The 15193-nt window shown below is 44.9% G+C and overlaps 7 protein-coding genes across 7 annotated transcripts; 4 read left to right on the top strand and 3 right to left on the bottom strand.

Annotated features, from left to right (window-relative positions):
• Window positions 1-2396: 2396 nt before the first annotated feature.
• V1516DRAFT_685847 (uncharacterized protein) lies at window positions 2397-4961 on the top strand (the record flags this gene model as incomplete). Its single annotated transcript, XM_066923632.1, has 1 exon — window positions 2397-4961. One exon carries the CDS (start codon window positions 2397-2399, stop codon window positions 4959-4961), a length of 2565 nt encoding a protein of 854 aa, XP_066777644.1.
• On the top strand, window positions 4763-5470 carry V1516DRAFT_370650 (uncharacterized protein). Its single transcript, XM_066918959.1, has one exon. The coding sequence runs from the start codon at window positions 5021-5023 to the stop codon at window positions 5435-5437; it is 417 nt and encodes a 138-aa protein (XP_066777643.1). The 5' UTR covers window positions 4763-5020; the 3' UTR covers window positions 5438-5470.
• V1516DRAFT_712241 (SPX domain-containing protein) lies at window positions 5146-8196 on the bottom strand. The gene is made up of 2 exons (XM_066924281.1): window positions 7877-8196; window positions 5146-7822 (listed from the first exon to the last, which is right to left on the bottom strand). The coding sequence occupies exons 1-2, from the start codon at window positions 7957-7959 to the stop codon at window positions 5503-5505; spliced, it is 2403 nt and encodes an 800-aa protein (XP_066777642.1). The 5' UTR covers window positions 7960-8196; the 3' UTR covers window positions 5146-5502.
• A 140-nt stretch (window positions 8197-8336) lies between these two features.
• On the top strand, window positions 8337-9685 carry V1516DRAFT_675864 (MRG-domain-containing protein). The gene is made up of 4 exons (XM_066922318.1): window positions 8337-8573; window positions 8630-8912; window positions 8966-9414; window positions 9462-9685. Exons 1-4 carry the CDS (start codon window positions 8371-8373, stop codon window positions 9547-9549), a joined length of 1023 nt encoding a protein of 340 aa, XP_066777641.1. The 5' UTR covers window positions 8337-8370; the 3' UTR covers window positions 9550-9685.
• Window positions 9510-10587, bottom strand: V1516DRAFT_691379 (uncharacterized protein). Its single transcript, XM_066923856.1, has 2 exons — window positions 10335-10587; window positions 9510-10256 (listed from the first exon to the last, which is right to left on the bottom strand). Exons 1-2 carry the CDS (start codon window positions 10458-10460, stop codon window positions 9624-9626), a joined length of 759 nt encoding a protein of 252 aa, XP_066777640.1. The 5' UTR covers window positions 10461-10587; the 3' UTR covers window positions 9510-9623.
• V1516DRAFT_638302 (uncharacterized protein) lies at window positions 10540-13389 on the top strand. The gene is made up of 2 exons (XM_066920063.1): window positions 10540-11016; window positions 11066-13389. The coding sequence occupies exons 1-2, from the start codon at window positions 10839-10841 to the stop codon at window positions 13297-13299; spliced, it is 2412 nt and encodes an 803-aa protein (XP_066777639.1). The 5' UTR covers window positions 10540-10838; the 3' UTR covers window positions 13300-13389.
• V1516DRAFT_696014 (peptidase family M28-domain-containing protein) lies at window positions 13380-14558 on the bottom strand (the record flags this gene model as incomplete). Its single annotated transcript, XM_066924019.1, has 2 exons — window positions 13380-14459; window positions 14520-14558. The coding sequence occupies 2 exons, from the start codon at window positions 14556-14558 to the stop codon at window positions 13380-13382; spliced, it is 1119 nt and encodes a 372-aa protein (XP_066777638.1).
• Between the last annotated feature and the right edge of the window lie 635 nt (window positions 14559-15193).

Genomic DNA, 15193 nt, shown 5'->3' with positions numbered 1-15193 from the left:
TTCAACTATAGCCATTGGCCATGGCCTCTCCCCCACGTTTCACTGCTGCTCCTCGTCGCGATCCGTGTCTTCCGTCCATCGCACACTTGCTTACAACATCTCTGACTCCGCACACCCGCAAGCCCCCGTCTTCACCGCCTCCCGACCCTCGATGATTACGTAATGGTCCATCGAGTATGGCAGATTGATAAGATTAGATCTGATTTTGGCCCGCTTTCCCGTGTCTCGCTGACTACTGTCGGCTGCAGAAGTTATACAGCCGGCGGAAGCGTGCATCCGTAGTTTAGAACACGTTTGACTTGCTCTTGCTGGTGACAAGGAAAACAACAGCTGTCCAGCAACTTTTCGTACGTTACGGCTTTTTGATTCCTTTGACTCGCGCTCCTCCAGACACTGCTCAGTTCTACGTTTATTTTTTTTTCTCATCTTCCCCTCAGGCTCCCGCAATCTCTGTGTCTTCTTTGCAGCACTCTGGCTTCGCTGGTCTTTCACGTCTTTAAACGCATATTTTGCTCGTCGTCTGCCGCTTTCTAGTCCTCTTAATAGTCTACGAGTCCTTGTTCTAACGCGCTCGCTCTCGCGGCTCTACTCAATCCCATCCACCTTCAAAACCGAAGACCTCCGCCGGATAGCCTCAGCCGCACAGTTGTCAGCGGACTCAGGTCGTAGAGGTAGCAATAGCAATAGTAGTCGAAGGAGTAAAAGTTGTACGATGACTGCAGACGGTCGCAAAGTTATTAAAGAAATTCTTAGCAGATAAATGTGCCGACCAAAACCTTTCCAATCTCATTTCTCGTACATAAATCTATCCTGCAGACGAGACAGGTCAGACCAGCAACTACACTTCTTACCGGCTGGACTTTCGTCCTTTTCATCTTGCGCCCTGCCGTGCCTTAGATTTGAAATCCCACTCTGACTGAAGTCCCAAGGTCCGTAGCCTCCCCCAGCCACACCCCGGAGCCCCTTCGGACTACCTTGTGGCTCGCTCTCCACACTCCTCTGAATCCCCGCAAACACACTTGGCCTGTCGCATCTTGTGTGTGCATCGCGCTTACTTATCTCTGGTCTCTTGCCAGCACTGTCATAGCAGAATACTGATATCACTAAATTGACAAGTCCCGCGCAGCCAATTTCGCAAAAATCATTACTAAAGCTTCGTCTGGCCCCGCGCTCGAAGCCGCCATCCCGCTGTCTTCCACATAAGCCGACTCCGGACTCAAGCCACAAGACCCTTGTGCTGCCCCCCTTTCCACTGTGTAGACTCTGGTTTCTCCCAATTCTCCAGTCAAGCAAATAAACAACTATCGTCGCCACTGCGTTATCCCACTACTCTTTGGACTAAAGTCCGATCATCCAGCTCCCTCTTATTCTCGAGCTTTTTCAGTCTCTCTTATACTCTCGGTCTGCTTACTCTCGTCTGTTTCTATCCTTCCTCTCTCTTCCCTTTGGTATTTTGGTTCGTCGTTTCGCCTCGTCGTTTCGCTGCTCTTCCGCTCCTTGCATTGTTCTTTGCTGCACTCCATTTCCCTTTCTGTCTCGCATTCTGTTTTTGTTTCCGCGATCCTGTCTCCCTTCATGACTTTTTCCCCCTCCATCTAGCATCCCGGACTCTTAAAAGGTATACTACTCCGTTCCCTTTGCGTTTTCCTCTCTCAATTGCCTGCCTTGCCGGCTGTCTTCTGCGTTCTTCTGCTCTTCCTGCGTCTCTGGTTTGGCTTTCGCAGCTTTCGCCTAGGTCATGCTCGCCCTCGATTGTCCAGTTTAGTAGTCCTCGTGCCCCTCTCTTAGATATCCAATATTTCCGGCCCCTCTTCTGCTCTCTCTTCTCCCGACATTTCTGCTTCTTCAAACTTTCTTTGACTTCCTTTTCTGCGAGGCCACTTCCAGATCACTCTCTCGAGACACTCGTCTCGGTGTGTCTCGTTTCCCCGCGAATGTTCTCCGTCCTTGTTCCGCCGCCCCTTCAGACTGTCGTTGCTCGCAGAGTACGACAGCACTCTAGAACTCTACGTGCTCGAGCTTCTCCGTCTGTCTGCTAACGTCAAACTCATCTTTGTCTGACCAACGGCCTCGACCGGATTTCAATAGTTTCTGCTATATTTGTTGGTCTCCTGCCTCTTTCGTCATACCGACTGTCTGGTTTTGCTCTATTTCTCCTAGGGCTGGATGACCAGACCACTCCCTTCGCGACACACCACTTGCTCACTCCACTCTACTTATACTTTACAGCATAACAAGTGTCCGTTCCCTTGGAGCACGCATATACCAATTTAAAGAGCAACTCTGATCACTTCAGGCTTTTTGTTACGCAGTTATTGATTATTTTAGAGACTTATTTATTTTTTAATGTCTTCGTGCTAACATCGAGTCTTTTAGCTTGCTACGTCCATTAACAAATGGCCTCTGTTGACCATCATCGGTCCTATCCCTTTCCCTTCTCTTCCTCGGCTTCTTCCTTTCTGAGGTCTTCTCACGCTGACTATTCTCCGTCGACTCCTCTCAACTCTCGTGGAAGACCTGTCTCAGAAATCATCTTTCTTCCTTCCTCATCTACTCCTTCCAAATCATCTGTCGGCACGTCTGGTTCTGTGAATTCTGACAGTGTTCGTCCAGGCTTTCCAATTCGATCTCATAGCTCTTCCCTTCTCGGTCTTCGACAGCAAGGTATTGACGATTTTTCTTCCGGTACTAATCTGTCGGATCGTAATGATGACTCTGATAATGTGCGTGCGACTGGACTCGACGATCATCCTGAGTTAATGTCTGTCATCGGTGGCCGTTGGCTTTCTGACATTGATCACTATGACGGTTCTTTGGAGACGCTCGCTTCTTCTTCGACTTCTTCCCAGTCCTCGTCTTCATCTACCCCTTCATCTACGTCATCTGCCGTAGCTGCCAACAATGCGGCTACCTCCATTAATTTGCAAGGATTGACTGGAAATGATCATTCGTCTGCGTCTTTTAAGCTGCAGCTAGGTTCAATTGAGAACTGGTTCTCATGCGTTTTGTCCGAGCCTGAACGCACCGTTGCTTTGTATACTCTACTGCAACATACGTCTGAGGCTCAAGTCAAATTTCTGATTTCTGTGCTCCGTCAGATGGAATGTCAGAATAATGACAGTACAGAGCAGTCGTCTGTCACAAGCACGAGTAATGGCACGCTCACTCCCGGCGATCGTAGATCGACCGCCTTTCTAAGCGCGCCTCTGCATGAGTCTTTCACTGCTGACATTTTTGAAACTGATCAACTTTTCCTCCAGCAACAGCAAAAGCAAGAGCGACAAGTTTCTGATAAACATACAGACCGGTCAGATCGCGCTATTTCTCCCATTGGGTCTGAAAAGTCTGCTAGTCGACCAGCCTCAGTTGACTTTGACCAGCATTCGCTATTGTCTTCGACTCCCATCGTCAGCCCTAACACCGCCGCAGCGACACAAACGCCTGTTTCGGCTGCGTACAAGTACCCGTTTTCATCGCCGGTTACAAGTAACTGGGCAAGCATGATCGGCAGTGCTAATGGAAGTAACGCAGTAGGCAGTTCAACCTCGCCTTCTCTACCACCTCCGTCGTCGACGCTCTCAGGTACCGCTCTTCAGTCTAATACTTCGACATCGTCGTTGATGAACGCGGATATTGTTGCTAATGCTGAGATCGTGGCCAACGCGACCGCGCTCAAGATGGCGGCGCTGTCGACGGTCAATAATCGGCTAATGCTTGATTCGGACATGCGCAAGTTGCGCCGGAGGAACAATAACAACAATAACAACAGCTCTAGCAATAGCAGTGGCATCCTGGACCAATGTTCTTCTCCGGTGACTGGATCGCCATTGATGTACAATGAAGCAGGACAAGTTGTCCCTGTTCCTATGGGCTATTCGGCTCCTCCCCAGCTCTCTCCACTGCAGTCTTCTATTCCGCCGGCGTCGTTCATGAGTCCCTCGCCAGTGAATAGTAATTCCCTTTCATCAATGCAGTCTCAGTCTATGGGGTCCATGAGTGCCTCTATGCCCACGCAAAGTGGTACTCCTCCTGGTACTTCTCCTTTTAGCGCAGGTGCGATCCGGAATCGCCGTGCTGCATATCAGATGAAGTTTGAGTCGCAATTTGGCCAGTCCTCTCCTTTCAGTAGTCCATTGGCTCGATCCCCTATGCAGGCACAAGGGTCAACTAATTCGCCTGCATCTCAGCTTAGTTCCACGATCGGATCGAAGATGCCAAGTTCGTTATCGAATGTTAGTACTATTTCTAGAGACAATGCGATCAAACAGCAGCAACACCCTTCTACTCCCGCTCGTGCTTCCCCGGGGCCGCAACAAATGGTGTCAGGCTTAACTTCGTTTATGACTGGTCATGGCTTGGGCTTAACAGCTGAGATGTCCGCTTCGCCATCGCCATCGTTTTCTACAGATTGGTATAATAACCCGTTGGCTTCACCTTCGGTTATGATGCAGTTTGCTTCTCAGCTTTCAAGTACACCTCGCTTACAGTCGCAGTCGTCTTTGAGTACGCCATCTACATCGATGAATACACATGCTAGCAAAGCTCTTGGCTCTTTGGGATCGACTAATCTTAACTCACCGTCCCCTGCGCCTGTCCTTTCGCGAGTATCATCTAGTAACTCCGTGGTTGGTTCGGGCGCTAGCACGCCTAAGAAATCGATCCTCAACGAGCAAGGTACACCCGGATCACCAGTATCTGGAATCACTGTTCCAGATGATGCTTTGCTCAATGATATTCCTGCATGGCTGCGCAGTCTTCGATTACACAAATATACCGATAATTTAAAGGCGATTGCATGGCAAGATCTGGTACGGTTATCGGAAGATCAACTGGGTGAGAAGGGTGTTAGTGCTCTCGGGGCCCGCAGGAAGATGCTGAAAGTGTTTGAGGTTGTCAAAGAAGTAAAGGCGATGGAAATCAGAGAATATGATGAGTCTTTAAAACTTAAAACGAATTTGTAGAGAAGTTTTTAGTTCGGCTGGCCCGAATTTGAAATTCCCTCTTCTTGTTTTATTATTATATGTTTCCTACACATATTTCTTTTGAGCTATTTATCACCGTTATACTATTATTATTATTATTACTATTGTTATTATTATTACTATTATTACTATTATTACTACTATTATTATTATTATCATTATTTCTATTATATTTCTATCATTGCGATCACTTGTTTTTTTTTAGGCGGGAATATAAAGAATTTACCTATAATTATTTATTATACATGATCCCAATTTTCTGCTCAGCCAAATTATCAATGGATAAATTACTATTCTATTTATATTGGATTGCCCATGACTTGGTCTATGAGTACTTATTATTAGAATCACAATATGTCATTATATTCGTGTGCAAACAATCCCACCTAGAAAACGAAATGCATATACCAAAATTCAAAAAAAATCATAGAATAGGACACCGAAGAAGGAAATAAATTATAAATCTAATTATTTTGCATTGGATGCTATGAACTAGATGAGTTCAAATCATTTCGTAGCATTAAAGGCCCGCAATACGCATGAGACCGAATCCTAACGAAATAATGACAACAAATGCTAGTACACTTGCAGGCACACCACGAGTAATAAATAGTGCGACAGATAGATACGGACGTCCCTGGTCGTCTGTCGTACAGATTGCAGTCACATTCGGAAATCCAGAGGTGGGCAGACCCATAGCTGCCGAGCATAATAATGCAGCCCCCATTACTAAAAGATTGGGATGGGGGTCTTCCATTGCAGCCCCGACTTGCGCCACGATCGGGAGTAGAATTAACGCGGCAACAGTATGAGAGATAAATGTGGCAATGATCAAAATCAATGAGCCAAAGACGACCATCACTCCATAGATTCCCATGCCGCTAACAATAGTGCGGATACCACCTGCAATAACATCAAGCAGACCAGACGAAGATACGGCTTTACCTAGCGCAATACCTCCCATAGCAAGAAAAATAATTGTCCACATAAAATTGTTAAAATCCTCTTTGGTCAACAGGCCAGTTCCGAAGAAAACAACAAGCGGGATGATCGCTAAAACCCCCATATCTCCAAACACTCCTTCCAGCTGATGCGAAACACACCATAACGCAATCGTGACCAAAGTCACTCCGCTAACAAACATCTGGGTTCCCGTAAATTTCTCTTCACTTCTTTGGATCTTAGTGAGGACTGCTCCTTTGGCCGGGTTCAAGGTAAGAATCATGAAAACCCAGATCAAAAGAATAGAGAAAATGCACACAGGAAGAGCAATGAAAAACCATGTGAGCCATGATGGATTGGGGTACATGTTTTGGAGTGCAATAATATTCTGAGGGCTTGCAATAGGAGAGGCCATACCGCCAATATTGGAGGCTAGCGCAATTCCCAAAATCAGTGCTTTCGGAAAATTCGACGTGTACTCTTGAGTTCGTAGCACCGGCTGCACAATAGATAAACATAAAACAGGGGAGGCTACGTTTGAAATCCACATCGACAAAAACAAAGATACAAACATGGTTGTCAGAAGCACATTTCTCGGTTTGGTGCCAGCATTACTCAAAACCCAAGTAGCAATCAATTTGGCAATGTTGTACTTGCTTAGCGCAGCAGCAATCGCAAATCCACCAAGAAGAAGCATAATGACCGGTGTCCACATCGACGCAAAAATGTATTTCGTAGCGTCCGGAGCTGAAAGACGTTCGTAAGACATGTCGTCTCGGACGGCACGAAAAACAACAATCAGCAATGGAACCAATATCGAAGTGACAAACAGTGGGATTACTTCAGTAGCCCATAGCATGGATGCAGCAATCAAAATGGCAAGACAGGCTTGGGGTTCTGGCTCGCTGAAAATAGGCACTGTCAGCAGTACAATAAAAACGGCAACAATGATAGACAAAATAACCGTGGTCGAATTGAGCAAAAATTTCGGAATTTGAATCACTCCCCATCTAGTCTTAATTCGAATTGGTGGTTGGCTGAACACAGACTTGTGCTCTAAAGCCTCGGCAATAGGATCTGAACTGACAAGTAATCCCTGGTTTGTTAAACCAACACCTTGAACACGATTTTCGATTCCCATCATTTCGCGCCAGACGGACGATCGCTCCCAAACGACATATTCCCGTAGGTGCATACGCAATTCTGCTTGAGCTTGGTTTAAATCATTATGTGTACTAATGAGCGCGTACAAACCAGTTACAGTAGTAATATGCTCGTCCAAAGCATCACGAGTAGACTGTAAAAATGGATAGGCATTTTCAACGACCGAAAGAACATAATTATCTGGAATATCACGGCTGAGAACCTTAGTATATTTCTTTAGAGCCTTTCCAAAGCCCATACGGTTCAATTGTACGTAGGATTTGAGCTCAGAAAGCGCAACATACAGAGACGTAGTACGCTTTTTCAGGGTGATCTTCATATCTGTGATTTCATTAAACTCTTGACCGAATTCGTTGAGAGAGAGATCATCACCAAGCTTGTCTGCCTTATCGTTCGAAACAACCGGAGTCGCAGCCGTGGTCACACTTTCAACATCTGACATCTGATGGTGGGCGGTGATTGAAGAACCTGAAGACGAACTTGCGGCACCTTCATCTGCAGCCGTATTCTCAGAGAATTCATAAGTGTCTTGCTGTAAACTGTGAAGCTGGGCTATTAGTTCTCGCTCCTTCTCCACATAAAATCCACAGATTTTTTCGAGTTCTTCGTCTAAAGCTCTCTTAAAAATAACATCAAAATCTTCACATAAATCCCGGGTGATCAAAGAAACTGTTTCACTATCTCGCTGGATTTGTACGGCCCGATTATTAGCCTCCGCTTCCAGTTCCTGAATGCTAGATAAAATGATAAGTACGAAATAAATACAAATCTGCTAGATAAAAACTTACAGCTTTTTTAGCGATGAGTAACTGATATAAAACGAGGACCATTCTGGGACAGCGTTGAACTGGACTGTTCTGCTAAACTTCATGTTGAAATTGCGATGAGCAGTGCGACTTGTTCGAAGCTTTGCTCTATTTCAAATGCCTCCTTCTTTCTCTTTTCTTGAAGAAGATCAACCTAGTGTACTGTTGTTGCTGCTGTTTTTCTTCCGTTGTTGTTGACAGTGTGATGGTAGATAGTCCAGCTATCGCTCAGACGTTGTCCGGCCGGCACAGTACGGGGCATCGTGGGCGCAAGTCAGCTTCTGGGCCAAGCTATCACGAGAATGTTCACGTGAAAGTACACGTGGGCATCTGGAATGTCCTGTAAGCGTAAGGAGATTGTGTGGACACGAGGGCCGCGAGAAGTAAGCAATTGACCGCTGCAGGACTCCTTGGACATGCCTAATGAGAATCAAGGATGCAAATCGAATTTCCATCGATGTGAGGAGAGTAGAGAAATGACTGCTCCAACTGCGCCGCCGGAGGGATTCAATGCGAACGCGCGTTGTTTAGCATTTCATGGGCCATTGCTATACGAGTCCAAGATCCTCAAAGTTCGGATTCCGGGCGTGAAGAGTGATGATATCGCGCTGGAAGATATCCCGGCGGAGTTGCACGATCAGATCACGTATTTAATTCACTACAAGGGATGGAAGTCATCGTATGTATTTATTTGCCATGGCTGGAGCAATTACTGTACAGTCCTAACGGGCATAGATGGGATGAATGGCTTCCGCAGGAGCGCGTTCTACGTTGGAACGAGGAAAACTTGAGACTGCAGAAGGAACTCAAGAATGAAGCATTACAAGCTTTGAGGAAGAAGAAATCGGGAGAAGCAGATGATAAAGGCAGCTCACATGGATCGTCGGTCTTGACATCTACAGCCGGAGGCTCAGGTACAGGAGCAACAACTAGTGCGCAGAAACGTAAAGAGGCGGCGAGAGAACATTCCGAAAGTACGCGGGGATTGAAGAAATCGCGACGCGATGCTGAGGAAAAGGTCAGTGACTAGGATCGAAGTTTACGGAATTAAGGATCTAAATATTAGTACAGGACGGGGATTACTTTTCGAATTTGGATGTGTCGATCAATGTTCCTGATGTGTTAAAAGCTCAGCTAGTTGATGACTGGGAATACGTAACGAAGAACTCTCAACTGACTGATCTTCCTCGGAAGCCATCTGTTACAGAGATTCTATCAGAATTCAAATCGGCTTGTATTAAGCGTCGGCCAAGCAATGCAGAAGTCGAAATTCTTGAGGAAGTTATCGAGGGAATTCAACTATATTTCAATAAATCTCTTGGTTCGATATTGCTATATAGATTCGAAAGGCAGCAGTATCTGGAAGTCTCACGTGCTTATCCCGATAGACTGCCGAGCTCTATATATGGAGCCGAGCATTTGCTTCGACTATTTGTTTCACTTCCTGGGTTATTATCGCATACTCACATGGATCAGCAGAGTCTGAATGTTCTCAAGACTCATTTAGAAGACTTATTAAGGTATGCTTTTTAATAAATTGTGTCGATATTTGTGCTGACTGTTCCAGATTTCTTGCAAATAATCAAAAGCAGTTTTTTATGGAAAGCTATATTAACTCGACGCCGGTATATGAAGCAATCTCTAGGGGCCTATAAAATATTTTACTTGATTTTATGAAATTTGTATGATAGTTAAGGATAAAATAATGTACATTACTCGAAACCGGATTTTACAGAGACAGTGCCATGCTTTTTAGCTCCCGTATATCGTCTTTAAGACTCAAAATCTCTGAGCGATTTTGAAGAAATCCGGTCATGATTTGAACACCCTCGCCTTGGTTTCTACTGTTCTGCGATCCATTAGGATTCAAAACACTGGCAAATTTGAGATCTTCGATTTGTAGATTGAGTTCGTTGGCATAATATCGAACACTTGCAAGTCCAGGGTATTCCAACGAAGAAGGTAAACTATTCACTTGCTTCGCTATGTGCTTGATTGCAGTAATATCTAAGTCTTCCGCATCTTCTCGAGAAATATTCTTGATATTTTCTAGTACCGGTAGATCTTGGGCGGTGCCAGGTTCCATCTCATTCGGTTGCAGCTCTGTGTCTGTAGCGGGTTCAAAAAAACTAGACTCTTCTGTCTGAATCTGCTGATCAACATAAGGTAAATCATTATGAGTGTCTTTGACTTCGAATTGAATAGCTCGACGAGAATTTTGTCTAGAGCCATATGTGGAAGATGGAAAATCTGAAATGAACTGTCGTAGCCGCGAGTTTGTTTTGACCAAAAACCCCAAAACATACAAAAACCGGTCACTACGCGCCTGACACAATAGCAAAAAACTTGGTAAAATGTACATCTAGAATAATGTCAATACCGATTAAAATTGTAATTAAAATCGAATAACATTTGTTCTATCTGTATGTTCGTTACTTACTCTGTGGATCATTCCGACAACAAGAAAGACACTGCCAAATAGATACCAGGAGTTCAGCAACAGTCGAAGCATAACTCTTAATCTCTTCGTATTGAACAACGAATTCTGACGATTAGTTCTAGTCATCTTGCCGCTCTTTTTGAAACGGATAGAAATAAATCAAGAAAAGAAGAGCATGCCTTTGATCTACTACCATTGTGGGGTGACACTAAACCCTATATTATCATCGCAAGTCTTCGCGATGAGTAGTGCTGTTAGTCTCGAACAGCGACGATCTCGAGGTTTGAATGTGAATTAGCGGGACACGAAGAAGTGGACTTGTTCTGGAGGAATATTTTGCTACTTGTTCCTGTTCTTTAACACTGGCGTTATTTCAACAATATATGATTCGACGAAATCTGTTGGTTTCCAGCGAACGGTTTACGAGATCGGCGTAATCGCCGAGCTAAACTTCCGATAATCGGCAAGTCTCACCTATTTCGCGTCACAGATTATCTTGAAGTCATGGGTGGGCGAAATAGAAAGCCTGGTAGGCAAAAGAATCAGAATAAAAGGAAATCTAAAAACAAATCTGGGGGCCGACAGGTCAACAGAGCTCAACTGCCGTCGGCTGAGGGTAACAATTCAGAACATGTATACATAAACGAATTGAATCGCAATGGACTAAATGCTAGCCAGATGAGTATGCGACTTGCTATCAGAAAGTTAAGGAATGATACTAACAACTGTAGGACAAAGTGGCCATCGGTTTAACATGCGCGATGAAGCTATGCTCACAAGCCAACATCAGTTCTCTAGGTATTCGGGACGTAAGGCATATGAATTTTCCAAGAGTGCGAATGGGACCAAGAATTGGAAGTCATTGGTTAAGTTTGTTCGAGCTGGAACCTTGAATCCGGAGAATGAGAACTCTGAAATTGCTACGAATGAGTATGAAAATATCAGCGACATTGAACCAATTAGCCCTTGCAAAGTTGAAGCAACACCTGATTTGCAAATTTCTATTTCGAGTTCGGAATTGAATCTTGACCGACCGAAAATAATGTTTGAAGTTTCTACTGCTACCTCTAATGAATCTCAGAATGATCTATTCCAGGAAGTGAGAAGGGGACTTGATAGTGAAAAGGATGAGGAGGATGAAGAGGTTGAAGAAGATGAAGAAGATGATACCAAGGAAATCTTGAATAATCATACACTGTACAATGAGATTTTGAATGAAGAAGATCAATTAGTTGAGCATGTGCAGCACTTGAATTCTGTTTCAGTTCCAATTCCGTCTGGATCTTCTTTAAGTATTTCAACTATGGAATCCGTCTTGAATACTCAAGATCAAATTGATTTAAACTTTGGAAAAACCAAAGAAGATCATGATGATCAAGATGTAAACGAGGTTTTTGAGATTAAGGTTCCGGTTACCAGCAATGCCGATAGCTGGAAGTCTCAGGTGCCGCCGAAATCTGGAAACATGCAAGACACCATTCGAGTTGATATCACCGATTTCGGTGGTGACGATGGCGATTTCGAGAAAGATTCAACAGATTCAGCCGTCAGTTTGCAGTCTCATGATGAAAAGAAGTCTTCTGAAGATAATGCGAGTATTTTTAATCATGAAGACATGGTTGTTACTGATCAAATCAAGGAAATTGAGGAAACAGAAAAGCTTGAAGAACTGGACGAGCTCAACGAAATGTCTGGAATCCCAAATGACCAGCTTTTTATAGCGGATGAATTGGATGATACGCTGAATTCGATGAAAATTAATTCGGAATTAGACCATGTCACATTTGTTCCTCGAATCAAACGCTTGGAGTCTATGATCACATTAGAGGCGACGTCGCAAGAGATTCGCATTATTGAGGATAATTCCCTGGCTATAGTCCAAGAAAGTCTGTCAACAGTACATATTGATGACGAGCCTGCAACAGACAATATAGCTGAATCTAATTCTGAAGATGAAGAAGATGAAGAAGATGAAGTATATGAAGATGAAGATGAAGATGACGTTAAGATTGACTATGGAGACGGGATTGATGACTACGTACGAAATCTATTAGAGCAGTCAGTGACAGAAAATTGGGAAAGAGACTCCGATGAAGATTCACAGTCCAACAGAGATTTTGATGGCTTTGATGATTACGATTATAACGACGATGTTCTTGCCGAAGAATCCGAATTTGTGACAAAAATGGCAAAGATCAAGCACCAGCTACCATTATCAAGCAAGAAGAAAAAGAAGCAAGATTTAAGCTTTGAAGGTGTCGCTGATTTAGAACTACGAGAATGGCTGCAGAACCAGTGGGCCGCGGACAAAGAGAGAAAGAAGACATATAAACGAGCTCGAGAAGAGAAACGAAGAGCTGGCATGTTGAGTAAGAAGGCGCGAACTACGGGACAACCGGATTTGGCACAGAAATATAAGAAGGGAATTTCGCTGAAAAATGTACGGACTGAAATTGAAAATTTCATTCGTCATAGCGAGCTGAGTACATTATCACTTCCCCCAATGGCTAAGAAAGATCGAAAGTCTGTCCATATCCTTGCACGGTCATATGAGTTAGGAACAAAATCAATCGGAGGAGGAAATAAACGGTTTACGATGGTGTTCAAAACACAGAAAACCTTTGACGAGACAAGGTTTGGAAGCCTCGAGCATGAGGAATGGGATAATAAGATGCTTGGAAAAGGAGGAGGCAGTCGAGGCGAATGGTCCCGCCTTTCTTCAAAAGGCCCACGGGGTTCAAGGAATACGAGTGTTACTGCTGGAGGAGCGTCGGGAAGTGTTCGACTGCGAGATGGCGAATTTGTGGGAGCCGATGCGGCGAAGATTGGAGGTGACAATTATGGACGTAGAATGTTAGAAAAGATGGGATGGGAGGACGGTGGAGGTTTAGGAGTGAAGGGCAATGTTGGGCGCTCAGAGCCTATTTTCGCTCAAATGAAAGCTGGTCGTGGAGGTCTTGGTTGATTAGAAGGATATTTGTACTATTAATAATATTATTTTGTTATGCATAGAATTGTTAATTAGATCGACAAATATACACGTTTTCATAGGTAAGATGCTAGACCAAGGTAACCCGCTGTCCAGGCGTTGAGCAATACGGCCCAATCATGAATAGCATTCTTACTAAGATGCTCACCATCGTCGTCGGAAGTATGCCAGACGCTTGGAAAGGGAACTGGGATGAGATGAAGTATAGGGACACCCTTTTCCATGAATGGAATATGGTCATCTTCGATTCTGATTCTAAATGCGGGATCTTTCGAAGCTATATGAACGGACGATTCAAGTAAATTGCCTGAAGCACGAGCAACAGATTCAACTTCAGAGAGTTGCTGGCAGGCCCAGGAAGTTAGAGGGAAAAAGCACGGTATCCTTGAGTTTGGCCCACCGATGAGATCCAAGAGAACAAACAAATCAATTGACTGTAATTGCGAGAGATGCTGACCTGGATGAGCGGATAGATCTGGACGAGTGTCCCATAACTGAGCAATGTGTCTTGCGCCGTATAATGAATCTGTTGCAGACCATTGATGAAAAGCTTCCTCGCCATCAAAGAAAATGAATTGAAGGCCGACCTCGCTGTAATCTGACTGTGAAGACGTTGCAAGATCTGCCCAGCGAGCTTCGAGAAGAGGTACGAGTGAGGCAGCAATATACATGAGAATTGCACAAGGCACTGCTGAGTCTGTTGCGCCGATGAACCCAGGTGGATCAACTTTCGAGTCGTAGTGAGCAGCGAGAGTTAGATATGATTGACGTCGGGTTCGACGATGAGAAGATGAGCGCGCCGGCGGTTCTAGACGGAAAATGAGATTAGTGAACTCCAAGGTCCCCGAAGATGTCGACGCGTACGGTTGTGGAACCGTATCGGAAAACTTATCGACGACCGTGTCCCAGTGGATAAAGGTGGAATGCAACTGCTGGAGTCTGACAAAATGGTCGTTGATATGGTTCCGCACCGCTCGAGACCCGTCCGAGCCCGGTATCCGCGGGATCAGGATCGGCGACAGCAAAGCCTGCACGGCCGAGTTGGCGAGATATGGATAATCCGGATCCAGAGCTGGGAATGGGTCTGCGATCGCGATCAGCGCCTGGAGTTGCTCGGACGAAAGAACTTGCTGTTTCTGTGCCGCAAGACCGTCGCCGATGTCACGGTCAAGAAAAGCGACAGTCGCTAGAACAACGTGCAGTGCGGGCCAGAATATTAACGTCCACAGCAGCATTATTATAATGTGAGAACTATCTATTCATCTGATTCGATCTTCTATGGTTAGTCTCTGATGAGTCGAACGGGACGTCGAGTTGCCTGGTCACGGTGAAGAGAGGACTCAGATCAGAGCGTGAACAGTCTCCGTTAATTTTGACGTTAGCGGTGACAGGTCCCAGTTGTCAAAAACAAAGCGTTCGATCAAATCGATAATTAACTCGAGTATTTTATTATCAGATGCCAAACATCAATTGTTGTGAGGGACAATTCAGACCTCTTAATCATTCTATCTGTTCCCTGACATCGCCGTCAAACTCTCCACTACGCTGCATGCTCTTTCCTGTAGCCACTCACCGTTCAGACCCAACGTCAAATGGCGCTATATCAAAGTAAGGGTATTTCGCTTAGGTCCGCAAGGCTGCAAGGGATTACGTGTTCGGCCACTCGGACTGCAATAAGGAACTGCGGTTCAGGCTCAAATTGCTTCTTTATTGCGCGCAGTCTGCCTTCGCTAATCATTCTAAGACAGCAGCCTCTTCATGCGCATTTCTCGTCCGCTCTCCCCTTTCGAGTCAAACCCCTTTCATGCTCTTAATCCATATAATTAGCAAACTATAATATCTACTCTCATGCTCACACTCAAAATAATTC

The sequence above is a fragment of the Lipomyces oligophaga genome (genome assembly GCF_038497815.1).
Source record: "Lipomyces oligophaga strain CBS 7107 unplaced genomic scaffold V1516scaffold_4, whole genome shotgun sequence".
Classification (NCBI taxonomy): Eukaryota; Fungi; Ascomycota; class Lipomycetes; order Lipomycetales; family Lipomycetaceae; genus Lipomyces; species [Lipomyces] oligophaga.
Note: the sequence above shows the minus strand (reverse complement) of the source record. Positions and strands in the feature narration are given on the sequence as shown.